The 26862-nt window shown below is 49.0% G+C and overlaps 1 protein-coding gene across 1 annotated transcript; it reads right to left on the bottom strand.

Moving 5' to 3' along the window:
• Window positions 1-348: 348 nt before the first annotated feature.
• On the bottom strand, window positions 349-25822 carry MAL (mal, T cell differentiation protein (MAL blood group)). Its single transcript, XM_084777281.1, has 4 exons — window positions 25488-25822; window positions 8014-8181; window positions 6288-6413; window positions 349-2049 (listed from the first exon to the last, which is right to left on the bottom strand). Exons 1-4 carry the CDS (start codon window positions 25578-25580, stop codon window positions 1975-1977), a joined length of 462 nt encoding a protein of 153 aa, XP_084633407.1. The 5' UTR covers window positions 25581-25822; the 3' UTR covers window positions 349-1974.
• Window positions 25823-26862: the final 1040 nt, after the last annotated feature.

Raw genomic sequence — 26862 nt, 5'->3', positions numbered from 1 at the left:
TAACCCAAGAGCCAGCCGGCAAGATCAGTCAACATTCCATCGGGCAGCACCAACTGGACTCCATGTGTTAAAACAGGGGTGGGAGGAGCGTGAAGGTGGGCGGGGACGTGTTGGGAATGGAAAGGAGGGCTCGGGGAGGGGTAGGATCAAGATGCATTGTATGAAGTTGTCCAAGAATAAGTAAACGGTTACAAAAGACGAACTGCAAAGCTTAACAGACCCGGGACAGAAAGGATGGGAGATGGGGAGTCCATCCTAATGGTCTTTAATCTGAGTGTTTTGTTTTGTTTTGTTTTTGTTTTCTAGTTACAAGTATTTGTGCAACAAAAGAGAGAGACAGAGAACGAGTGTATGAAATTTTCTTTTAATGATTAAAAATCAGAAACATTGAGAAACCCTTGGGAAATTCATTTTAGCCCTCGTTCCTTCCTTCTTTCCCTCCTGTCAAAAAGTGATTCTCACTCACGTTGAGTTTCTGGTTAGTGTAATGTTATGGCACAGTTTTGTTGAGAATATAAAACCACCCCCGTCAACACTCACTCACTCGCAGATTTTGTTAAACATTGCCATGAACTTCCTTTCATCTCTTGGTTTATTTTTATTTTTTTAATTTTTAAGAACAAATCCCCAACCTAATCTTTTCCTTGTGTTTAACTATAAATTTTTGGCTGTGTTAAGTGGGAAAATGGCAGATTTGGGTACCAGTGATGCTGGGATAACAAATGTCCTCCTGGGTGTGCCATTGAGACCCCATTTGGGACCGAAGATGGGATTTAGCACTAGAGTGCTTTACCCAGCATCCACAGAACCAAGGTAGAAAAATCCCCAAATCCAATTTACTTGTAGGGCTCATCTCCTGTGTTGTTGGAGAATAAAACATCAGCTAGTTAAATCTGGCTGAGGTTAGACCTCTGGCTGACCTGGAGGATGGCAGGAAATCCCTGCCTCTGGGGCTTCATCTTTAGGATGTCACTCACTTCCTTAAGCTGTGGGGTCAAGGTGACATCTCCTGGCAGAAAATCTGACTTTCCAGGTTCCTCATATCCTTCCTAATTATACTTTCTCTTTTCAGGTCAGATGTCCCTCACCTGGAAGGTGGCAGCCAGAAACAGCCATTGTCCCTCCCCTCACTCTGCCCTCAGCTCCCCTAGCTCTGTGGGAGGGAACGCCCACACCTAGTTTTCTCAGAGCTTGAGAAAATTCTGCTTTAGCAGACTACCATGTCTTCAAAGAGAAAGGCGGAGGCTTCTGGGATGCTGTTGTGATGGTAGGGTGAGGGTGGGGTCCTCAGTGAGTCACTCTGGAAAAGAGTGGCCCAGCACACACATCTGAATTGTCCCTTGAGATTCAGGTTAAGCCAAAGGATTCTGCAGGAAGGAAGTTGACAGGAAGGCGACCCTGATCCCAGAGAATGATACCCAGCCCCTCCAACTCCGGACCCTGGAGCATGAGACATAAAGATGTTTAATGAAGTATCTCAAATGTCGCGTCTTCTACCATGAACATCTGGAGACCTCTGTTGGGTGAATTCCAGTGCCCGTGACATCCTGACTATCCACAAAGACTAAGACATGCCTGGGGACGCAGGCTCAAAAGCGCCCGTGGAAAATTCCAAGAGGCAGTTCTTAGAACATGCTCCAAGGGTCAAGGGGAAATCGTCATCTCTTCAGATCAAGGCTCCCAGTTCCCACCCACTGTCCCTGTCAAGGGCAGAAGGGGGGCCCCTGGCAAGACAGCTCCTTCCTCCCTCAGCAGGAGGTTACACACAGCCAGCTCTAAACCCTTGACACAAGGTAAACATGACACCCAAGAGAAATGGAACATGGCTTCCTTTTGTTGTTTTTGTTTTTGTTTTGTTTGCTTTTTTGGCTTGTTTTCTTTTCTCCACCATCAAGTCTGTGTTCTGGGAAGTTAATGGGGAAGGTGGGCTGATGGGTTAATGCCATCTGGGTTTCCAGGTCCCGATGTGCCGTCCTATGAAGACTTCCATCTGATTAAGGAGAACACAGCGTGGACCACGTAGAGCACAGTGGCCACGTAGGCAAACACCTGGAACCAGAGGGAAGGTCATTAGTGTGAGGTCATGGGGGGGGGGTCCGTGGGGCTATGAGAGCTGTCACGTGGCACGGGAGGATAGATTCAAGGTGCATAGACTGCCACCACTTCCTGGTACACATGACGAGCCCAGATTCCCAGGTAGTCTAGCCTGTAGTCTTGGTGTGCAAACTACCCTTATCTGACCTTACTGGTGATATCAAAGTCCCCTGGAATAAAAGGATCACAGCTGGGTGTCAGTGACACTGGCAAACTTCCCTCTCCACATCAGTGAGACCAAGACCAGTCTTTCCAAGCTGTGATCCCATTGTATCCCCAGATACAATGAATGCCTGAGTTTACTTCCTCTGGTTAAGTCCCCTGTGCTGTCTGTACATGAGCAGACCCTTTATCTTTAAAAAAAAAAAAAAGTGTGTGTATCTGTATGTGTCTGTCTGTCTGTCGCATGTGTAGGCCAGAGGAGGGGATCAGATGTTTTCCTCTATAAGAGTCACAAGTTTGCAGGGTCTCTCTTTGAACCTGGTGCTTGCAGTTTACAGCTCATTGATGGCTATTGAGTGCTACCCATCCTCCTGTCTCTGCCCACTGCCCACTAGGGTTTTACAGTATTTTAAGGATGCCCAGCTTGTTACGTGGGTTCTGGAATCTGAACTCTGGTCCTGCAGCTTATATAACAAGCTCTCTTAACCACTGGGACATCTTTCCATCTCTCGGACCCTTTCTATAAATTCTGGATTCTTCATTTCCCAGGCACAGGTGAGGTAACCAGGCTGCATGGGAAGCAGAGAGCAAGGCAGAGGACGAGGGACACCTCGCTTCTATCAACAGGACGTGGTGTACTGAGAAGCTGCCGAGACGGTGCAGCCCGCCACTCTGACAGTGGGATCATAGTCCCTGGGCGGTCACCAGTCACTTGCTGGGCTCACTCACTTGGTTACTCTATGCCCCCATCACTCTACTCTGGGTGGCTGACCTCCCTAAAGGCTTGACAACCCCAAAGCTAATATTTGCACCTGGTTTTGTGACCTTCCTCAGGCAAGGGGTCAAGAGTTTCCAGCTCAGGTGCAACATTTAGGGCGGCCACGCTTCCGTGAGTCTTGGAAATTCTCATAAACAGCAGCCGTGGTGCTCAGGCATGGGTGAATGCTCCACCAGCATGGGCCAGAGGCGATGTGCAACCCGAGTTAGTAACAAAGCTGAGAACTGGGAACTCTTAACCACCCAAGTCACCTGTCCCCATCAGGACATCCAGGTCCAAGGAGAACCTCAGTCAGAAGCGCCTCAGGAGTTCTCGAAGGGACAGCGAGTAAAAATTTAGTTTGCAAATGAGATTTAAAAAAAAAAATAGCATCTGAGGGATATTTAGAGTTCAGGACATGCTGACCTTCAGAAACCCTTCCTATGAACTTCTGCTATGACTGCCCACTACAGTGAGCTGTAGATGTCTCCAAAAAAACCTCCTTTGTCAACCCCAGAGAGTTTTCTGGCAAAGAAGCTCCACTCACTGCCACCAAAGGACAGAGTGAAGAGGCTGGGCTTCTGAAACAGGTTCTCATTAGGACCAGGCAAGCTGGTCGGCGTGTGGAGAGACTCCAAGATCAGATGTTAGTTCTTGAGTAAGGATGATGCCGCCTCCCCATGTACCAATCCAGAGGATATTGTGACTGGGAATAGCTCAGCTTTAAACCTGGTTCACACGTCACTTTATTGGTTCTAGCCTAGTGCGCCTGCCAAATGAGAATGTTCTGATTTTTGACTCTAGAATGCCCAACCCTGGCTGGACATCTGCATGTCTATCCAAGCCCAAAAAAAAAAAAAAAAAAAAAAAAAAATCAGGGCAGAATCATCTTTGGAGTGGAACAGTGGATGTTGTGAAGGGGGCCCACAGTGGAATTCTATACAGCAACATAATAAGCAGGCTACATCTATAGCCAACCACTTGGATGACTCTAACATACATAAGGTTGAGAAAGAGAGAGAGAGAGAGAGAGAGAGAGAGAGAGAGAGAGGGGCCAGGCATAAAAGAATGAGCCTTGCCTAATTACACTTCAAGAGGCAGGCAAAACTGAACTTGGTGAGTGCTCTGTGTCTGTGTCTGTGTCTGTGTCTGTGTCTGTGTCTGTGTCTGTCTGTCTGTCTCTGTCTCTGTCTCTGTCTCTGTCTCTGTCTCTGTCTCTGTCTCTGTCTCTGTCTCTGTCTCTGTCTCTGTCTCTGTCTCTGTCTCTCTCTCTCTCTCTCTCTCTCTCTCTCTCTCTCTCTCTCTCTGTAGCAGTGCTGGGGAGTGAATTCAAGGCCTTGCATGATCCAGACAAATGCTCTAACACTGACATATATCTTAAGGCTGATGTCCTGGTTCTTTAAAAACTAGTTTATTGAAAATAAAATATCTGTGTTTGTGTAAGTATGTGCATGTGAGTGCAGTGCTCATGGAAGCCAGAAGATGGCGCTGAATCCTCTGGACCTTGGATTGTAGGTAGTTGTGGCCTAAGACGTCCACACTGGGAATTGAGCTCTGTGGGCCCAGTACTCTTTCTCAGCTGCTGGGCCACCTCTCTGGCCCCATGGATCTTATTTCTTAAATATAGGAGGATCCATCTTCTGAAAATTTACCATTACATCTGCTTCAACCTGTGCACTTATCTGGATGAATACTGCTTTTTGATATAAAGTCAGAGAGAGAGGTTGGGAAGTCTGGATGTGATAGAACAGGTAGCTTTCTACCTGCTCAACAGGCAGGGATTTTATTTCCATCCACCTGCACTTCTCCATCATGTACTGAGCCGAACCACTTCTAATCTACACTACACTGTTGTCCTAAATAATTTTAGAGGGATTATTGTCAAGCGCTTTGGTGTCTGTGAACTCAGAAGGCTTCTGGGTTGGCAAGGGGGAGGTCTGAGGTGCCCCCTCCAGCAGGCAGATGCATCGATCCTTATAGAAGGATGCAGAGAGCCTGAATCACCAACCTCAAAGAGGAAGAAGGCACAAGCCAGATGCTGCCTGGCTGTGCTGCTGTTCAGAAACTCGCTGTGGGGAAGTGTTTCATGGCATAGGACACCATCGAAGAGGGGAGAGCCAAGAACCTCAAGGTGGCCATGTTCATGGGAGTTGCTTAAGGGGACATGCGGCTTCTCCAGAGTTGCATTGTCCCATAAGGATGATGCTTTGAGGGACTTTCCCCTTAGACTGTCCAGCTAGATCCAGGAAATAGCCTGTTGTCCAACACCCATGCCTGTAGACTGCATGCAGCCTCTGTACCGAGCTTCCATCATCTTGTCAGCTCATTTCCACTTTGGGATTTGTATGATGTCAACTTCTAGAAATCTGAGGAGCACTACTTTTTTTTCTTTTTCTTTTTCTTTTTCTTTTTTTTTCTTTTCTTTTTTTGGCATGGTCTCCCTATGTAGCCTTGGCTGTTCTGGACTCACTTTGTAGGCCAGGCTGGCCTCAAACTCACAGAGATCCACCTGCCTCTGCCTCCCCTAGTGCTGGGATTACAAGGGTATGCCACCACACCCAGCTCAGCTCCTATTTCTAACTTTTGTTCCTTATATTTTGATACAATCTATAGTTAGAAATAAGTTTTAAATTGAGGACTCCGAGTAAGTGCTTCAGTCAATACATCCGTCCAAGGGTACCACTCAGAAAAAAAACATCTTTCTGAAACAACATGATCTCTCATTCCTTGTCATTTGGATCTAGTCCATTAAAAAGAAAACCCATGCTGTCGTTAGTGCCCCTGGTCTTGACTGCATGTCTCAGTGGACAACACTCAAGGAGGGTATGAGGCCCAAGTGGACAAACCCACTGCCTGAAAACGGTACTCAAAGCCAGCATAGGCGGCCAAGACCCTGGCTTTGACACATGCTAATCTTGCTAGTGAATCCAGGCTGCCTCTCCATCTGTGGGACGAGTGTAACAGTACCACTGGCCTCATAGGTCTCTTGTGAGGGTCAGATATGACCACTCAGTGGCCATCACCCCTCAGATGTCTGCCCACGCACAGCCACCTGTGCCCACTGAACCTGGGAGCATGAGGCCCTGAGATACCAACTAAGGGAGTTATGACCCATCCTGTCCCTTGATAAGGGCTTCACTGCTTCACAAACAAGGGAGGAGGTCTGACTTCGGTGGGTTGGTTGGATGACCCTCCACCTGGAGCCTCTGTCTGCAGCAGGCAGTGAGAGCTGCTTGCCCTGTGTACTGCACGCGCAGGGCTGCCTCGAACTTACCACTGCAGCGATGTTTTCATGGTAATGCTTGTAGGTGATGCCATCATACATTGAGATGGTGGCCAGGGCTTCCAGAACTGAGGCACTGAGGTAAAATAGGGCAGCCACACAGTGGTAGGCTGCATCCTGTGGGTGGGAAGGGCTGGGTCAGAGACTGGGAAGGAAGAGACACCCCAACACAGACACAGAGACAAAGCCCTAAATCACCTGCTCCCATCTTTTCCCCTGACTCTTCCCTTTGAGCCGCACCGATACCACCTAAGTCTACCAGCTTCTCTCAGAGGTTTTGATGGCTGAGGAGTCTAATTTCCTTTCCCTGGGCAGATGCCATAGTGAATCCCTTAGTGGAAGAAGATTCTGTTTTCCTTGAGGAACTAACTACTAGGGGTGGGGTTGGGGTTTATGCAGATTACTATTCATTGTTAACAGGATTAGACACCTCAGGGTGTGTCTTTGAAGGTGCTTCCACAGAGGCTTAACTGTTGTCATTGTCATCATTGTCATCGATGACTCAGGCTGAATATGAACATGGTACCATCCCATAGGCTGGGGTGCCAGATTGAATGAGGAAGAGAGAGCTACCTGTGCCCATCCTTTCTTCTGCAGCGAACCCTTCCCTACCATGATGACTGAACCCACAAACTGTGACCCCCCCCCCCAATGAGCCCTTGAAGCATAACAAATGCAGGGTAGCAGGTGCAAAGAAGCTGGTTCTGGACCCCAAGATCAATTACACATGGTTACAGTCCCAGCTTGGATGTAGGCTCTTTGTCCAGTCCAGGGAGAGAGAAGTCTGGGTCATTTCCATTGTTTTTCTTTTGTTGGGTTGGTCCTATTTGTTTATTTTGGCTTCCAGTCTATTTCAAAGCAAAAAAGGAACCAAAACAAAGCTCTGTGTGCTTGTGATTTAGAAGGGATTTCAAAAATTCATGTAGAAAGGCCATGGCGAAGTAGAGGCCTAGCCAAGTGGCCTGAACCTTTCTTAGTTAATAATAAGCAAGTCCCCTTATGTTTATTTGAGGCCTGTCTCCAGGGCCTCAAAGCAGAACTTACTACAAAAGAAAGAACACAGGCCATTTTTGGTGCCCAAGTCTTCAGGAAAGCATGCATAGTCAGGAGTCGCCACAGAGCCAGGCAGAAAACATGGTCTGGCCATCATGGAGCGATCAGCTTAGGTCCAGCCTTTGGGGCTCTGCTTCTCCGGGTGACAATAGCCCTCCTGGGTTCTGGGAGTGCTTGAAAAGGCAATTGCAGGGGCTGGAGAGATGGCTCCGTGGTTAAGAGCACTCACTGCTCTTCCAAAGGTCCTGAGTTCAATTCCCAGCACCCACATGGCAACTCACAACTGTCTGATGCTGCCTTCTGATGTGCAGGGGTACATGCATACAAAGTACCCACATACATAAAATACATAAATAAATAAATCTTTCAAAAAAAAAAAAAAAAAAAAAGAAAGAAAAGGCAATTGCAGATAAGAGAGAAAGCACCCAGGAGAATCTGCAGCAAACACACAGGTCTTGCCTCTCCTTTCTGACCTCCTCAATGCAGAATTCCTTTACTGCTACGAAGAGACTGAACCAAGGCCAAGACAACTCAGCTTTGGATTGTGCCCGAAAATGTTTCCAGGGAACCCCCATGCAGGTTTGGAAAAGCAGTCTTCCGGGGATGGGGTTCCAACACCACCCTCCTCCCCATCCATATACACGTTCCGCGGGCCAGCGCTCACCAGTGTGATCCAGGAAGTCTCACCACCGTGAGTACCAATGACATACATGATCATCAGGGACGTGGTGGCCACGAAGCAGAACACAGACACGAACATCACCCAGCCCTGGATCAGGGGAAAGGGCACCAGGGAGGAGGCGATCAGGATCCATACCAGGCCCCCAAAGACCTGCAGGGAGGAGACAGAAAGTATTGCAACAGCACACAGGCACAGCTCTCCAAGGAGTCCACCCCCAGCTCCCAGCCCTAGCCGTAGCCGTAGCTCAGGGATCCTGGGGTTGCAGATACACAGAAAGGGAACAAAGGGTGGACATGAGGCTAGCAAAAACCTCTCTTTTATCCTCCAATGTCACAGTCCAGAACTCCAGTGTCACCAGCCGCCTTACTTTCTTTCATTTTTTTAAGTATAATTTTCATTTCTTTAATTTAATAAACACACACACACATTACCTTAAACACTTCACAAGTATTAACTGAGATTGTAGCAATAAAGAGCGTTTTTTTTTCCCCTAGGTTATCAACAGGTAAACTTTCTAGCTCCACTATTTTATTGTCATTTTTAGCTCCAGATTCGATGTCTTAGATCCCCCAGGTATACAAAGTTCTCTGACTGTTGATGTTGAAACTGGAGTGGAAAGGTCACAGGCTCCTTGTACTCTCAGACCGCTAGAGGTAAAAGGCACTTTGTCTGATCAGGTGGGTTTGGGAGTGAAGTCGGCCTTGATCATAGAAGCTGGCTCGCTGAAGGGTACCAGGAGAACTCATCCCCCCACCTCTCACCCAGCTATCTTCCATAAAGCCATCCTTCATCCAGGCTAGCTAAATGACTGTGTCAACCATCACAGAAGAGCTTAGGTCACCTGTGTATGTGCAAACCCTACTCTGCGGCATCTTGTGGGATTCTGTGAGCCCGAAGTGCTTATGGATGCCTCACAGGCGTGGCCTTGAAGAATCTCTTTCTGTCCAATCCTTTCTCCTGACTCCTGACAAAGGGCTGAGTGGATGGGACACTCAGAACTCCTCAGCACAGCCAGCAAAAGTGGACTGGGTGACCTATGTTTTACGCTTACCGTGGCTATATCATTTCTTTTAGGGCAAACTGTAAATTGATTAAGTTAAGGTAGTGTGCATGGGCACCCACCAATAGTGGACTTTGAAGTGGCTTTCAGGTCTGCAGAAGTATGGCTTATATTTTATGCACCTTAAATCATCCCTTTCAACTCTGTTCTCCCTGATGGGGCCACACACAGGAATTGTGATCAGAAGTCAAGGGCGGGACAACAGGCAAGCCAGAGTGAAATCACACAGGGCTGCCAAGGTCTTCCTAGATGCCAGCTCTGAGCTGGCACTGAGCTTCTGGCGGATGCCTGGCTGATTCAGGCTGCTTGAGTGAGGGCTTTCATCACTCTGCTGGAGACTGAGCTCTCGTTTCCGCTCCCTGTGCCTGGATGTGGAAACACGCACGCGCGCGCACACACACACGCACACACGCATGCATGCACATACATGCACACCCACACTCACAGAGACAGAGCGATACAAAAATAAAAAGAGAGACTGAAGGATTCTTGGAGTCCAGTCCCTTGTCCACAATTGTCCAGAGAACAAAACCCATTCTGTACCTGAGTCCGACCTCCAGCCCCTGACAGTCCTCAGGACCTGCCTCTATGTATGTCACCTAGTAAACTGACACTTTTGAAAATTAGATGTCTCCTCCACCCTTTGAAACGTGTAAACAGCAGTAAGTTTCACAGGGAGGTCCTGGGGAAAAAAAAGCCTTCCCTCCCTCCCTCCCTCCCTCCCTCCCTCCCTTTCTTTTTCTCTGCTCCATTTTTGAGACTGTATCTCTCACTGTAGCCCAGGCTAGCCTGGAACTATGTAACTTCAGTTGGCTTCTAACTCCTGTCAACCATCCTGTCTCCACTCCCTGAGTGCTGGGATGACAGACCCCTGAGCCATCAACCCCAGGTCTCTGTATAACATCGTTGACGAGATGTAACTCATACATGAACTCAGGAGAGTTCAGAAAATCTACACTTCAATGGGAGTTTAATAGATTCATACATTCAAACTACCATCACCAGTGCCAACTTTAGATTACTTTCATAAACTCAAAACTCTACAATCAGTAGCCATTTATCATTATACTTAGCATCATGACTTCCAGGTGAACACTTCTCTTCCAGGAGATCCCTGGAAAACAGCTGTATTAACACAGTCCCTACCAGTCCCTTGTGAGGTATCGGAGCCATTGGCTCCTAGGACGAGTGGTCCTGATGGCGTCTGTAAACTTATCAACCACCACCAGGATTCACTGGACACCTAAGGGCATTCTTTCCTCTGCTCCCTGTTTTTGTTACACTTCAGATTGGGGGCCGGTAAGTTTGAAGACATCATTACGAGACCTGGCTTCTGCCTTCCTGTCTGGCAACAAATAGGTTTTCCCTGTGCCCCTCACACCATGGCCTAACAGGAGAGGAACAGAGAATGGAAGGCAGGGCTGTTTTGTCCCACAATGGGGGAGGGGGAGGGGTGGGGGCAGGGGTGGGGAGGGTGAGAGTAGGGAGGAATCTGCAGCATGAGAGAGAGGGGATCCGGGCCAGCGGGTGCCTAAGAAGGCTCCCAGCTCTAGGAGAGAGTGTATCCCAGGCAGTGTCTATGAAACTTGGCTTCACCCAGGACTTTGAGTTTGGAGAGTGGCCCTTTGCTCACGTCAATTTCAGTGCAGCGACTCCTCACTGACAGCTGTGGCAGCTGTGCAGAGTGAAGGCTTCCACATCCGTGGATTTAACCAATTGTAGATTTGTAAATGTCTGGGAAATCCAGCCATGGTGGTAGATACCTGAAAGCCCAGCACTCAGAAAGCTTAGGGAGGCTTCTGTGAGTTTAGAGGCCAGACTGGACTACAAAGTAAGACCCTGACTCACAATTTATAATTTAAAAAAATTTGGTGGGTGGGTGAGTGGGTGGGGGGTAAGACCCTGCATTGGAACTGGACATAGTTTAGACTAGTTTTTTCCTGGCTTAAATGAAGGCTGATAGCTAGCCCTGAGCAGGTGAGGTGGGTGGCCTGGAGCATGGCTTCCACAGTGTCTTAAAGGGAGAGGTGGACTTAGCTGGTTACGGTGGACATGAGGCCAGGATAAGCTGAGAGAGACTACACCACACGAGAGAATGCTGCAGGAGTTTTTCAGGGCTCCAGAGGGTGGGGAACCCAGGCACCCTATGGGAGCAAGGGTGGCAGATGCTGGGCTTGGGGGAGGGTGAGCCATGGAGAGCTGAGAGTCATGAATCACGGGGACCCAAGCCTGTTTGCACCCCACTCCGCCTTGAGGTTGTACAGAGGACAAACAGAGAGAGCAGGTAGGGCACCCACACCCGGGAGATAAGACACTCCCAGGCAGTGAGCAATCCTCTCAGGCCTGGCTTCAGGACCCTACTGGCCAAATATTTGTCAAGAGCATGAGGGTAGGTGAGGGTTCAAAAGCATTTCCCTTTGTAACGAAAACTCTAGGTGTCTCTCAGCTTTCAGGTTTCTAACACACAGAGGTGATTATTTAAAAAACAAAACAAAAAACAAAACAAAAACAAAAAAAAACCGAAACAAAACATTATACAATGAGGTAGAGGCATGATCCAGGGGTCCATCCCCCACCCCACCTTGATTCCATCAGCAGAGACAGCTGAGTAGCTGCCAACAGAGGTCTCAAATAAACCTCTCCAAGTTGCTGTCCTGGGAGCTACATGGATTGACCAGTCCCTCTGGGGCCCAGTGCTCTGAGATGGAAAGTCAGGGGTAGACCCTGGATTTGTGCTCTAAGGTCCTAAGTAGTGACTAGGCATCAGATTAGCTGGGACACCTTTAAAAAAAAAAACCCAAACAACAGCATGCAGGTGCAGGCCCAGGATCAGAATCAACTGGTGAGAGGCAGAACTGTGGGGCAAGAAACAGAGGACCTAGGCCCTTTGCCAAAGGCTGGGGACATGTTTTCATAACATGGGGCTTAAGGTGGTATTCTGCTTGCTCCTGACAAAGCAGAAGATACAGTGCAGTGTCCCACAGGGTTTCCAGCACAGGCAGCGAGAACCCCCGACAAAGCAGAAGATACAGTGCAGTGTCCCACAGGGTTTCCAGCACAGGCAGCGAGAACCCCCAACTTGCTTCTGTCTGGCCTCTTGATGCAAAAACACCACTGGGAACTTTTTTTTTTTCTGCCTTCATGCTTCCATCCCTGTCTTGCTTTGTGGATGAGACCAGCTTATTGTTGGCTGTCTGTTAAACTCCAGTGTCCAGCCACTGGCTGCCAGTAGAGGCGGGCTGTACCTGTCTAAGAATATTGGGCTGGCCAGGTGTGGTGATGCACACCTTTAATCCCAGCACTTGGGAGGCAGAGACAGATGGATCACTGTGACTTGGAGGCAAGCCTGGTCTACAAAGTGAGTTCAGGACAGCCAAGGCTACACAGAGAAACCCTGTCTCGAAAAACCAAACCAAACCAAACCACAAAAACAAAACAAAACAAAAAGAATATTGGGTTGGAAACCGCCCTGTGTTGGGTGCCAGCCGAGAAGAGCCATGGGGATAATATTTCAGAAGCAGCAAAATGTTTACAAACATTTCGAAAGGGTTCGTAGCCACAGTTCAGTCAATCAAATGTGAAAAATGGTTTGTTTCCTCAGGAGATAGACAGTCTCTGGGGGAGCTTTCCTATGAACCCCCACTTTTTAATTTTATTTTTCTTTATTACTATTATATGTGTGTGCGGTGGCACAGTCGGCGGTCTGAGGGAAACTTTCGGGAGTTGGTTCTCTTCTTCCATCATGGGTTCTGGAGGCTGAACTCAAGTGCTTAGGTGACAAGCGCTGTAGCCTCGGGACCAACTCCCTGGCCTCCTGCTCGGTCCTATGAGTCACCTATGGGAAGCAGACCAGAGTGGGCAAGGGGACAGACTTTAGGCTAGAATTCCAGAGTTTGAATCATAGCTTTGCCACGTATGGGCGGAGCTATCTGGTACCCCTGGGAAGCTGCTTAGCGTTTCTACCCCTTTATCTATGAAATGGCAATAACAATACCCATAAAAAGAGCTGGTATTGGTGGAGACCTCCTATTTTGGAATAAAGCAGTCTCACCTGTGGACATATTAAAAATTCAAACGGCCCGTGCTTTCCGTGGGTATTACTGCTCACTTGCAAACTTGCCGGGAGCTAGAGTTAACTAATTAATCAACTACGATGATTTCGTTTTTGTTTTGAGACAGGGTCTTGTTAGGTAGAACCAGGCTGCCCGCCCACTAGGATATAGTCAGGGATTACTGGAGCTAGAAGTTGCCTCAAGAACTGGGTATGTAGCTCAGTTGATAGTGGGCTCGCTTAGCATGTATGACGTCCTCGGTTCCAGCCCTAGCCCCTCGTGAACCATGCCTGGTGGCACACACCTACAATCCCAGCACAGCAAAGGCGGAGGCAGGAGGATCATCAGTCCAGGGTCTTCCTTAGTTACATAGCAGTTGTAAGCTGGCCTGTGATGCATGAGACCGTGTCTTAAAAAAAAAAAAAAGGTGACCATGTAAGCATTAAAAAAGAAAATACCATGGTGTCCCCTCACTTAAAGTTGTATTATAAAATGTGTGTGCCTAAGGAAATGTAAAGTGTATAAAGATGGGAAGGCCATCTTTCTAACAATGAGCTCACTTGTAAAAGAAGAAAGAAATTCTCCAGGACATTCTTGAGATTCATCTCGAGTTTCCATCCCTTGTGGAGCTGAAAGAGCAGATTTATCCCAGTTCATCCACGGCAGGGATTGGGCGGCTGAGGTCAACACCAGGGATTTGTTCTAATTCTCTGGCTGTTTCCCTAGGGCACTGCTATATGCTGTCAGAAAGTCTGCCAGGGGAACGTGCCAAGGCAGAAGCCAGAGTAAGCCACCCACATGCCAACCCCTTGAGCCGGGCCTCGGGGCTCCCAACAGCTCCCTTATAGTAAGCGTGACCAGGGGTTTTGTGCTTTGGGAAGTAAGGATGTGGGCCACAGAACATAGGCTGGGCACTGAATACTAGGTTTCCCTTTATCCCTTGGGAGGGACAAAGAAGATGGCCTCATCGGATGAGAGGTGCCAGTTGGCACACTCAGGCTTCTGGGCAGGCTGCCAGGCTCCATACGCATGAAGGCTGTCCTGAGGCCACCAGGAATAGCAACCCCAACTCTGTGTTGGCCACGTGCATGCAGAAGCGTCGAGTAGCCAAGAGTTATGTCAACACTGGGTGTGCTGGTGAGTTTTATGTCGACTTGACAGAAGCTAGAGTCATCTGACAGGAGTGAACCCCAATTGAGAAAATACCTCTATAAGATCTGGCTGTAGCAGGCAAGCCTATAGGGTATCTTAAAAATTATTGGTTGATAGGGGACATCCCTGGGTTGGTGGTCCTGGGTGTTACAAGCCACAAGGAGCAAGGCAGTAGGCAACAGTCTCCCCACGGCCTCTGCCTCAGCTCTTCCCTTTGGGTTTCTGCCCAGTTTGAGTTTCTGCCTTGGCTTCCCTCAGGGAACAGGGACTCGGGATGTATAAGCCCAGCAAACCGTTTCTTCCACAAGCTGCTTTTGATCATGCTGCTTCATTACGGCAATAGTATTGACACCAGGATTTTATTTGTGGTTGTGACTTGAATAGTGCAGTCACTGTGTGCTCCAGCAAGCTGTGCCTATGTAAGGACGGATGCCTAAAAGAATCATTTCTGTGGGCCAGAAGTCAGGGGTCATTATTGTTCTGTGCATGCATGTATGTGTATGTGTATGTACATGTATAGCAGTGTATCTGTGCCTTATATACATCCACATGAGTTCACGTATGTGAGTGCATGTATGAATATGTGTGTTTGTGTGCACACATGCACACATCTGGGCACACACTTGCATAAGCGTGTGTTCTTATGTAGAGGAGCAGATTAAAGATGAGCTACTGCCAAGGAGGGAGATGGCACCATGGTGCTTGGATAGTCAAGGTGACACGGAGAATCAGGTTTTGGTATAATGATATGGAGAGAGAGAGGGGAGGGGAGAGAGAGAGAGAGAAGGAGAGAAAGAGAGAAAGAGAGAGAGAGAGAGAGAGAGAGAGAGAGAGAGAGAGAGAGTCAGGGCAATACCCTTGACCACTAAACACTTCAGCCTTCTCATGGTCCCTTGCGTTTGCCTTTAAAAAAAAGTTTGGATGGAGCCTTAAACCCCTTTTTTTTGTTCTGAGAGGTGAGGCTGGCAGAGAAGACGCAAACCCAGGGAAGTTCTCTAAGATGTCAGCTCCACCTCCTGGGTTGACAGAAATGGAGCTCCTAGTGAGTCAGAGGGAAGCCTTCCTTTACTCTCCCAGTTGTCACCCATGTGCTGAACAGGCGCCAAGAGTGACCATGTCAATACTGTGGCAGACATACCCAGGGAGCCAGGCCTTATTAAAGACACACACCAGAGAATGGGAGTGTAGCAGTGTTCACATGAAAAAGGCCCTGATCTGGATCCCTAGCACTGAATACACACACACACACACACACACACACACACACACACACACACACACACACACACGGAAACCATCTCACCATCCCCTTTGCAGTTCTGTCTCCCATGAGAGCAGTTCTGGGTCTTCCAGTGCAGACAGGCGGCTAGTGAAAATGTGAGGTGATCAGAAAAGGCTTCACCCAGGACAGGCAGAAGCCACTAACTTGCACAGCACCCCTATACTGACCCCTCCCCTAGGGACAGGCTACAAAGGAGTAGGGCAGAGGGGTCTATGTCTGGGTTATTGGGAGTCTGACTTCTGGGTCTGTTAGAGTGAGCACTGGGCGTGTAAGGAGAGATGCCTGCCTCAGTCTACCTATATCAGTGGCTCTTTTCCTTTGAGCCCTTCACCATCATGTTCTTTTACTCCAAAGGAATTCATTGTGCCATCATCCCCTGTGAGGAGGTTAGGCAGCGAGTGGCAGGGTCCTTCTAGTTCATCTGAAGGGAAGAGCAGGGCTTAGGGACCCTTTGGTCTGCTTGGATGAAGTCAGGACCTCAGTTGATATCAACAGAGTAGGGAGAGGGTGGGAACAGCCCCCTTCTGGTCTGCAGTCCCTCCACCCTCTAGGATTAGGGAAGTCCTCTGTCCGGTTCATTCCACCTGCCTAGGGAAATATGGCTGACTTAACTCACAGCTTCCTCCTCAGCTGGGTGTGCTGCCAATCGCTGAATGAACGAAAGCTCCCCCTGGACTGGCCAGCGTGGGTGAATTCCACATGCATGGTCTCATTTGGATGGAAACTTTTGTACCACACCTACACCCACTGACTGTGCCCAACAAGATAAACAGAGCAAAGAGTTTCTGGCAAAAAAAAAAAAAAAAAGACAAGCCACCTGTAAAAGACAAAGTTGGTGGAAACAGTAGACCAGAAAGGAGTGGCTTTAGCACAAGAAAAGTGAAGGTATTGGCAGGCATCAGCAAGTAAGTTAGTATCCCAGTGAGCACACAAAACTGTGTGACCCAGAAAGCACCCATTGGAGTCCCAGCACACTGTTGGGACTTGTTGGCCACCATCAGTTTCTCCTTTCATCTGCCCTTAAAGTCAAGATGGTCTTATGATCTGTAAATGCTAGCTAGCTAGGAGCAACCACCCTCCCCTTCTGACCAGCTGAGAACAAATCCTACTTTCAGTAAGTCTTGTCACGTGCCCAGTCTTTGGGCTCAGTCTCAGGACAAGCCACATAGGCACACAGAACATGGGCTGAGAACCAGGAAAGGGTGGGCTTCCAGGTGAGGGAGACAGGTAAGCTGAAGGGCCACACCTAAAAAGGGAACATTTCCACATACCCTCATCCCATTGAGCTTTGCCGCTGCTTTTAGAAGGCCTAAGACCCAAGAACTGGGTGGATTTCTTCTCTTCCTGCCAGGCTTCCTAGTCTTACTATGCCCAACTTGTCACCACACACCTTCAGGACAGACACTTAGGAATGTGACAACATACTTCTGTGTGCCCCTCCCTGTACCTGTGGCCTTCCAGACAGTGTGTACACTGTCACGCACTTGGGAAAAGGTTAATTCCATTCTCACTGGAGATCGGTTCTTATGCCTGTAGGGTGATACAGCAATTTGTGTCATGTTTAGAGTCTCCCCAAAGAAGCTTTCCCCACCCATTTTTGGCAAAGGCTAGCCGAGCAGTGCCAAGAGCAGCTGAGGCAGCACCCAGCCTCCAGGACAAAAGGCAGGAGACAGTTGCCACCACACCCACTTTTCCTTAGCTGCCCCATCAAGCTGGCTGGAGGGAGTTGCTAGCTCAGTTGCTGAATCCTCATGGGAAAAGAGACGCTGGGTAAGCCCCACAGAAAGCATCTGTGCAGGACACAGCGACTGGGGGATACAAATCAATGTCCTTCATAGCCCCATCTGTCAGACAGCTTTATTCTACCCTGCCAAGTCTTAAAACAGCCAGAGAAGACTTTGAGGGTTGGTTAGACCCCATCCATAACTGTCCTCCATGGGTACAGGATAACCAGTTGATCCCAGAACAGGAGTTGAATTATTAGCCAATTAATAGTAATAGTATCTAATAGCTATTGGTTTGTAACTATATCATTTGTTTAAGAATTATGCGTATACGTTCTATAAGGCATAATGACATTGTGGTCAGTGACAGACACGTACATGAGTAATTCTGTAAGATTTTACCACCTGGTGATGTCATGATCCTATTAGTTTCTGTAAATACATGCTGTGGCCTTCACACTATGTTAAATTGGCCTAATGATGCTGTGACAGTCCGCTTTGTCAACTTGACACAACCTAGAATCACCTGGGAAGTAAGTATCGAGGGGGGATTGAGTTGGTCTGTGAGCATGCCTGTTGGGTGTTGTCTTAATTGCGTTAACTGATGTGAGAAGGCCTAGACCACTGTGGGCAGCGCCATCCCCTAGGCAAGGGGATCCTGAGCCCAGGCAGGCAAACAAGTGAGTATGTGTAGATTCGTTTCTCTTGCTCTTTACTTTGGATATAAGGGGCCAAGCAAATTTGTAGTCCCTGTTTTGACTTTCCCACAGTGATGAAATGTAACTGGGAAACATAACTGTAAGTTGTTTTTTGTTAGCGTATTTTGTCACAGCAACAGAAATGAATCTGGCATTTGCCCGTGGATTCTCACTAAGTCTACCATGAAATCAGCCCTGTGGCCAGCATGGGCTTTGGCCATGGCCGTGGGACTATTAGTACCAAGGGAAATATTAGTCCCCTTGGTCCTCATTGGCTCTCAGCTGGGTTAGGCTCTTGACAGGAAGGGAATGGCAGAGGAGGTGACTAGGGAGGCAACTCATGTCAGCACCTCCTGCCACTGTGACAATGGGTGGCAATCAGCTCTGTTCCTTTTCAGGAAAAGAATAACAAGGTTTTGTATTTAATACCCGATAACAAAGGAAGGAACAACATCCAGGGCCACTGTGCCCTCTTCTGTGGTCCGCCCTATCCTCTCTGTGAGGTGGAGGATGTCATCTTTGGCCCTTCTCGGAGGTGCCCACTCTCTGAAACTTGTTCCTTGGCCTTCTGGGGTCTCCTTGGAAGTTGAGCCAAGAGTTTCACAGGGACCTGTCCTGCTTCCTGCACTCCTCTTGGCCGTGTCCCATGTGTTCTCTCTTCTGTCCAAGTATATGGACCTGTCATAACTCATAATAAGGCTTTTCTGACATTCTGCGGGCCCGAGGACCTTGGTGTACTCTTGTGGTCCACACCGGAGTTATTTTGTCCAGAGAGGGGTAGAAAACTACACACAGAGCCTGAGGCAGTGAGGCAGAGATGAGGTGATAACCCTGGGAAATGCCACTGTTGATGCCCAGCCAGAAGTTAATGGAAAACGAAGCCTTCCTACAGCATATAGAAGGACCCAAGACTTACGGTTTAGAGACCATAAGGGACCTACTGTCTGTTCCTTAGTCTTGGGATTAATATTAGCCCATGGGAAGGGGTCAGCCATACCCCCATGGTGTTTTGCTTCAGTGATGAGGGTGCCTTTACCTTTGGCTTCATAGTTAGTGACCCATAAGAGACAGCTACTAGAGCATTCTATTAGCACCTTCCTTTAGGATTGCAGGTCTCAAGTCCAGACTCAGGGACAGATAATGTGAGCTCTCAGGAGGAAGAGTGAGTCTGGCTGTGCTGGAGAGCTCTTAACCACAGTCTCCTGCCAAAAAAAAAGTATCAAATTCATCAAGACTCAACCTCTGACTCCATCTAGCTCAGGGCTGGGATGCAGGACTGGCTGGTGCCTGGTCCAATGACCATCTCAGCTCTTAAGTGCACACATTCTCAGGAAAGCAGCACTGAGGTCTCTCCACTTGTCCTAGAGATGCAGGCACAAACACTCAGCACCAGCAGCAAGCTGACCTCTATTCCTTCCCTTCCAGCATTTCCTTTTGTGGGTCCTCCTTCTCTCCTCTCCTTGCTGCCCCTCCCCCAGCTGCCACTCACCCACAGGAGGCTCTCAGGGATCCTCCATCTCCCCTCCCCACCCCCCCATCCGGAGCTGCCATTGCCCATCCTCAGGAGGCTCTCAGGCAGGGAAGTTGCCTTCCCTCCAAGGTGCAGGTGATGGTGCGGTGAGATGACCCTGCCTGGCTCAAAGTTACCGGCTCCTGATCAAAGCAGGCCACTGGCCCTTGAAAAACTGGAAAAGTCACTTCTCAAAGCCAAGAACACCTCTCCTCAGACCTCTATAATTCTGCCTTTAGAGGAGAGGAGCAGAATGCTGGGGCAGAGTTTGCCAGTACTCCCCCCTAAAGATCTCAGAGAGGACCCCACAACACAGGACACACACCACTACACAGCCTGGTGGAGCCCTGCCATTTGTGTCCTGAGCTGGTCAAGTAAGGCCAGTCCCCACTCACTAGTGACACCAGAGAAATTTCTCCTGGAACAGAGAGTGTCCATGCTGTGGACCTGTGAGAGCCTCGGGACACCTGGGAACCTTACTCCTGCCTCTCACTGACAAATACCCATTGTTCTGTGCTCTCTGAAGAAGGTCTTACTGGGTGGCCTGGATTACATATGGCCACGCCCACTGAGTCAGTGGTCTGTGAAGGGCTTCTTCTTGTTCTTGGATGCAGTGACTAAGAATCTATAGAATATGTTTTTATGTAGTGGCGGTGTCTCGGCCACCAGCTACCCAATGACTTCGAGCTGTCCCTGATGGCTGAGAGAGCTGCCAATTGGGTGGAGTTACCTGTCCCCAAACACCTTTGTTGTAAGAAAACAGTTCACCCCCACCCTCGACCCAGGCAAGTGGCTCCCTCTCTAGGCCTCAGCTTCTACCAGGACCTACAAATTCGGGGTCTGTGATTCTACATATCCCTTGTGCTCTGGCAGGCTGGCTTCTTGATACACTCAGAAACCTGCTCCATCGTCTCAAGAGCCAATCATGGCTCTGTGTGGGGCTGGCTCTTCTTCAGCCAGGTGAAAAACTAGGACCTGTCTAGTCATTTTCAGACAATAAAAACTCCTCTTTATTCTGAGAGCCAAAAAAGCCATCATCTTAATAATTACCAGGTCCAGCTCAATGTAGGAGTCAACACAAGCGAATCCTGGGTGTCGCCCTCATCCTGCCTCCAACCCTAAACATGCACTCAACAAACACCAATTGTCACCAGGGACCAACCCTCTTCCTTCCCCACACTTCTGAGGTGTGCAGGAGCATATAAACAGCCACTTTTGGAATTCCTAGTATCCCCCCTTTTTGAGACAGGGTTTCTCTGTGTAGCCTTCACTGTCCTGGATTCACTTTGTAGACCAGGCTGGCCTTGAACTCACAGAGATCCAACTGCCTCTGCCTCCCGGTGCTGGGATTAAAGGTGTGTGCCACCATGCCCAGCTCTTAGTACCCCCTTTTTAAAGACAGGCCATGACTATGTAGCCCAGGCTGACCACAAATACATGGCTCCTGATTGCTATTACAGGTATGGACACCAGACTCCTGGTCCAACTCTTCCCCAGGAAGTTTTGCCCATTCTTGATGCCAACCCACCTCTTGGGGATGGGATAGGTGGGGTGATGACAGCATTTCTAGCACACCTGTCATTGTTTTGTGAGGGCAGCAGTGGTGGGATACTCTCCCAGAACTTTGTGGCAGAGATTGCCTCTGCCAGGTTTGGCGCATCTAAGCATTAAGAGCATTGTGTTACCTTTCTTTCCCAGCAATGGTGACCTGAGTGCCATGAAGCAATCTGGCTTTGAAACGAGGGAAAGAGGAGGGGAAAGGAGAGGAGGAGGAGGAGGAAGAAGAGGAAGGCAAGGGAAGAAACAGTTATTATGGCTAGAAAAGGAAAAGCCTCTTGTTGGGCAGGAACTTTGCTGCACAGGAGACTGGAAGAAATGTCCTGGGTTGAGGTGTTGAAGAGGAAAACTTTGAGCATTTCACCCCTGGGTCTATATAGGGTTTCATCTTTCTCCCCACTGCCTGTGGCTCTAGGAGTTCTCAAAAAAGATGGGGTCCCCTACTGAACTGGGCCCACTTTTTTCACATCCCTGGAGGATCTTACAGGGATCAGGGGCTCTGGGGTAGGGACACTGAGGCAGAGTAAGGATGCCAGTCCTACTAGGAGTTACAGTCTTTTTCTGTCCTCTCCTGTCTGGGGAATGGGGCAGCTCAGGCCTGCTGGCCCTGGAGATCTGCCTCTCCCAGGCTATGGAGAGTTCAGGCATGGGAAACTGAGCCCTGACTCATCATGCACTCAAGCTACAGATCTGAAAAATAATCAGGCATTTTACACCCGCAGAGTGAGTAGAAAATCACAAAGGCTGATGCTACCGAGAGTGACAGGGACAAGGAACAATGGAGACTTTCATATGCTACTGGTGAGTGCACAGAAGGCTCAGGTTTAGCCTGAATCTTGTGTACAATTCGGGGGTCCATCTAGTGAAAGGAGGCCTTGGGAGAGACTTGCGTGGGTGCTGAGTCTCCATCTTAGAGAGTGGATAAGTTTCCTGGGAAATCTGTTGTTGGGATATGTCAATTAGAATGACCCTTTGGGACAGCAGGGTGGTGACAAAAGAGAAACAGAGATATTCGTGCTCCATGACCCGGCAGCCAAATTTCCACTCATTCAAGGAGAAATTTCCAGCAAGAATTACAAGAATGAGCCGGGCACTCGGGAGGCAGAGGCAGGTGGATCACTGTGAGTTCAAGGACAGCCTGGTCTACAAAGCGAGTCCAGGACAGCCAAGGCTAACACAGAGAGATCCTGTCTCAAAAAAACAACAACAACAACAACAACAACAAAAAGAATTACAAGAATGTTCCCGGTGATGTGGTCTGCAGCCTCTAAAAGTAACAATCTGGAAACAGCCAAAATAGCCAACAATGGAAAAAACAATTGGCAAAACGGTAACAGGGTATAAATCTCAAACCATGCTGGGAGCTGCAGAAGGGCGCATCCACTGCAGCACGATTGTCACAAGCATAAAAACCACAAAACAGCACACGCTCATGGTCCCGCCCGTACTCAGTGGCGTCTCAAGAGGGCTGAAGGGATAGACATGTTTAGCCTCTGGTCTTCCTGAAGATGGAGAATGGACAGAGGACAACATATCAGTTCGCTGTAGCTCCTTAATACCCAGAAGCAAGTGAGAGAAAAAAAGATTGAGAAAATTGGGCAGCAGTTGATATGGATGCTAGGTATGGGTGGCATATACTTTTCTGTTCTATTTGAAAATGTCCTGATATTTTTGTTTTATAAAAATTGAGGTGAAATTCATGGGTCACAAAACCAAACACCTAAAGTTGATAAGGCCAGTGGCATTCTGCAGGATTATGGTGTCCTACAACCATCACCTCTAACTATTTAAAAAACACACCATCACCCTAAAAGGAAACTCTACACCCACTGAGCAACTGCTGCCCCCCAATTCTGTTACCTTTAGTCTCTGGCAGATCACCACTCTGCATTTGGTCTCCATGGTTTTACAATTTGGGGCACTTTATGTATATGGAATCATACGGCATGTCTGCCTTCACTGAGCACAGACTGCCCTGGGCCTGCCACCTTGGACAGCATGGATCAGCGCTTCCTATGTCCAGACAGAATTCCACTGTAGGGAAAGGTGACACTGTATTTGTCATATTTGCCTGTCTGGTGGCTCTTTCCACTGTTTTCTCCTGTCCAGGACCATATTGAGCACTGCTGTGGGTATGTGTGTACTCAGTCTCATTTGAATTTCTACATTGAATTCTATCTATGGTCGTGTGCCTGGTGTGAAATTGCTGGGCCATAAGGAAACTGTGAAGAAACCAGCAAACCGCCCTCTGCACTAGTTGAACCCCTTTACATCCCTAACGGCAGGATGCAGACTTAAAGTTTTTCTATATCCCGGATTGTTATATTCAGTTGAGGGGGTGGTCGTTTTAAAGTTTTGTTGTAGTCTTTGCTGCTGGACCTGTTTTAAAACTAATAGTCATTCTAATGGAGGGCGGTGATACCTCAATGTGGTTTCGATTTCCTTCCCTGGGTGGCTAACTCAGCGAGCATCATTTCTTCTGTTTACTGTCCATTTATGTGTCTTCCTTGAAGAAAGGTCTGTTCAAGCCATTTGCCCACCTTATACTTGTGTTTTGGGCATTGAATTAGAATATTCTACAGTTTAAGTAAACATCCTTGGGGTGGTCAGTGCCTCTTCCAGCCTTTTAATTTGCCGGCTCTCTGTCAAAGCATTTAGTACATCATCTGTACAGTCTATGCTGAAGTGCACTTCCAGCACTGTTTCTGCTTTCTCCTTTCTCTCCCAGGCATGAATCTAGCCCTAATCTACAGAGGAGGAAAGAGTCAAAGATGGCACTCGAGATATAGAAGGTTTCTCGAGAGAGAAGGGGGGGGTTGTGGGTAGACACAGGAGCAATGGTTGAGGTGGAAGAGACACCCTTTCTAAAACAAGTGAAAGGGAAGGATTCTGGTCAAGGGGGGGAACCCTAGAAATCCCTGATACCCCATAGAAGGCTGGAGAGCACACTAGTGGGGGTAAAGCTACAACCGGAGTCTTTGCAAAGAAGCGTCCAACGGTCAACAGCAGTTGCTAGAGACCAAGAGTTTTTTTGTTTTGTTTTGTTTTCCCAAAACCTCCCCACCCCATCACACCTCAGGCTGACATGCTCTCTTTTGATCAGGCCTCTGTAAGTTCCTCTTTGTAAAATTCGGACGAGTCACCCATTACTTACTCCCCAGTCCTGGACAGCATCTGCTTGTTTTTAGAAACCCAATCTTGGGCAAACATAAGCTAAGGCACGAGAAGGAAAGAACCCCGTGAGCACCCAGTGGGTGCTTTCTCATCCGGTCCAGATGCCTGGGTCAAAATACACTGCTCCGGGGTTTGGCTGGCAACCCGAATGTAGAAGGGACTCATGGGATGCTTGCTGAAGACCTGGATGACCTTGGACAAGTCCACCCCAGCTATGGGCCTAGGTGGTGTGTAGCGTTTCTTATAAATGTTACCTCCATAGCCTTGGCCTGAGGTGTGAAGTCACTTCAGAAACACCCGTGTTTGGGTTAGACTCAACACTCCTCTCAATTTCAGTGACATCCTGGACAAGGAAGCCTACTGTCTTTGGTGTCCACATCCTATCCAACCGTGCAGTTAGAAACCAGGACCCAGTTGTTAAAATCACCTTCTACGTTCTCTTTTCCAAGCCAGTGTTCCCCACAAAGGCGTCTTTGTGGTGGGAGCACAGGAAATGTTTACTACACACACACACACACACACACACACACACACACACACACACACGGAATAAACAAACACCCTCCCATCCAGGCAAGTGCTAGAGGACCCTGGTGACTTGAAAGCAAAGGCGAAGGCGATCTGAAGCCTTGTAACACTTTACCAGGAGCTCACAATAGGAAACTTTCTAGAAGCTACTGGGGTGGCTGGAGAGGGAGAACTCAGCCCAGAAGCCGAGTCAGCCCAAGGTCAGCCCGGGCAGGAGACAGAATTCACCTGTCTTCCTGGGCTCCTCCCTCCCCTCGCACAGGGCACCAAGACCACAGCCGAACAAACACTATTTTTCTTATTTCTTGATCAAATTCACCACAGAGAAATTCCCTTTCCAGGCCTGAAGAGTCTGGTTTCTCTTGATCTCCCACTCTCTGTCGGCAGCATGGAGGGGGTTCGTTGGTCGGGTTTGTTTATTCAGGACACTCAATGGGAAAAGCCCGGCACCTGGTAAGGAAGCTGAGCTTGGGATGGAGCAAAGCTCTGGGAAGAAACTTCTTTGCACCTGCGTGGGAGGTCGGTCCGCTGTTTTAGAAAGGAACAGCCCACTGAGAGATGGGGAGAACTTTCTCTATTTGGTCCCCTCCATGCTCCTGGTGGGGCCGGGAACAGCGGTGCAGAGCGCTCCCCCCGCCCCCCCGCCCCCCCGCCCCCAAGGGAGCGAGCGACTCAACCTACCCCGTCCCTTTCCCAGCGCAGGGCGCGCTATTACTCACAAACTCAAAGATGAAGAGCAAGTCAGGGAAGGTGACGAAGACGGAGAAGCCACTGGGCAGGGTGCTGCCACCCGAAGCCGCTGCGGGGGCCATGCCTGCGAGCTGGCGTCGGCCTTGGGACTGGACACCCACGCCTCTGGCTCTGCGATGACCACTCGCTCGCTCCGCAGAGCCCAGTAGCCAGGGCGCCCTTGCGCGCTGGTTAAAAGCTGAAAAGCCAGGGCCAGAGGAGGGCGGAGCTCCGGCCACCCGCCCCGCCCGTGTCCACTGGCCCAGGGGACATCGCTGAGTCGCCGCGGGCGCCGCCCTGAAACCCAACGGGGTGCTCTCTGGGTTCTGCAGGACTGGGTTGGGAGTTTGAACTCTCCTGTTCCACCTCTGGGTGCCACCTGCCTGCCGGGAGTAGATGAAGCGGCTTTGGCACGGCACTTCCCTGTGTTGCAAGCCACGCAGGTGATCGCTATTCATCAATAACCTATCCAAAACCTCCCCACTTTGGCACTCCATTCCTTTTAACTCTAATTAGCTCTCCATCTTTCCGCTGGGTGAGTTAATGTGTGCAACTTTCTCATCCAGGCTCGCGGAGGATACATTCCCGGTTTTGAGCTCAGCTGCAGGCTGGGAGTTATAGGGGCAACTGCAAAATTTGTCTGGGAGCTACATGCCTGCAGGAAGGAAGGAGGTGACTCTTAGGGCAGCGAGCCTGGGAGACTGGCTGGTGATAGTGAAGGGACAAGTAACATCCATGAGACAGACATTACCAGGGAAGATTCCCGCAATTCTGCGGATGGGGCAGACAGCAGCCCGTTCTGTGTCTTTGACTCTTTTGGCTGCCAAGTTGTTTTGTGGGGTTTTCCTCTTCCTGTACCACAATTTTACGTTTTATTTTTGCCTCTAATTTTAAGCAAGAAGCACACCCAGGTAACTGCCGTTCATATCATGGCAGTGCTTACCTTTTCTTTACACATGCTAAGGCTAAACTCTGGCCCTGGCTGTGAGGGGAATGGCCTCTCTCAACCTCCAGCTCAGATCCTGAACTTGATTGACTCCACCCTACCCCAGCTGCCAATACTCTGCACCCTCTGCACAGTTTTTTTTTTCTTTTCCGTTTTCTACAAGAAGTACATTTCTGGACATAGTTTTCAAAAGCAAAACTCCATGCCCATGAGCTGGTCGGAGCAACTGCTCATGGGAAGGAACAAGAGGTTTGAAGTAGGAAGACCATGTTCTATTGTGAACCTCTCCATACTGTCAGCTTTGGTTGCCTGTGAGTGGGTGCCCCCCTCTAAGTCCCCAGGTCCCCCAAAGATCTCTAAACATACTGGCCTCTTCCCCCAGTTCCCGCACCCTGAACAACTTACAGCTTGTTAGCCCT

This window comes from Acomys minous (assembly GCF_964271855.1).
Source record: "Acomys minous genome assembly, chromosome: 3".
Classification (NCBI taxonomy): Eukaryota; Metazoa; Chordata; class Mammalia; order Rodentia; family Muridae; genus Acomys; species Acomys minous.
The sequence above is the reverse complement of the archived record's forward strand: the minus strand, read 5'-3'. Positions and strand labels throughout refer to the sequence as shown.

Excerpts from the sequence above, each read along its gene's own strand:
- MAL (XM_084777281.1), bottom strand. The coding sequence starts at position 25,580 with ATGGCCCCCGCAGCGGCTTCGGGTGGCAGCACCCTGCCCAGTGGCTTC. Across the intron at positions 8,182-25,487 it reads TGCTCTTCATCTTTGAGTTT|GTCTTTGGGGGCCTGGTATG; the intron begins GTGAGTAATAGC and ends TCCTCCCTGCAG. Across the intron at positions 2,050-6,287 it reads ATGAAAACATCGCTGCAGTG|GTGTTTGCCTACGTGGCCAC; the intron begins GTAAGTTCGAGG and ends CTCTGGTTCCAG.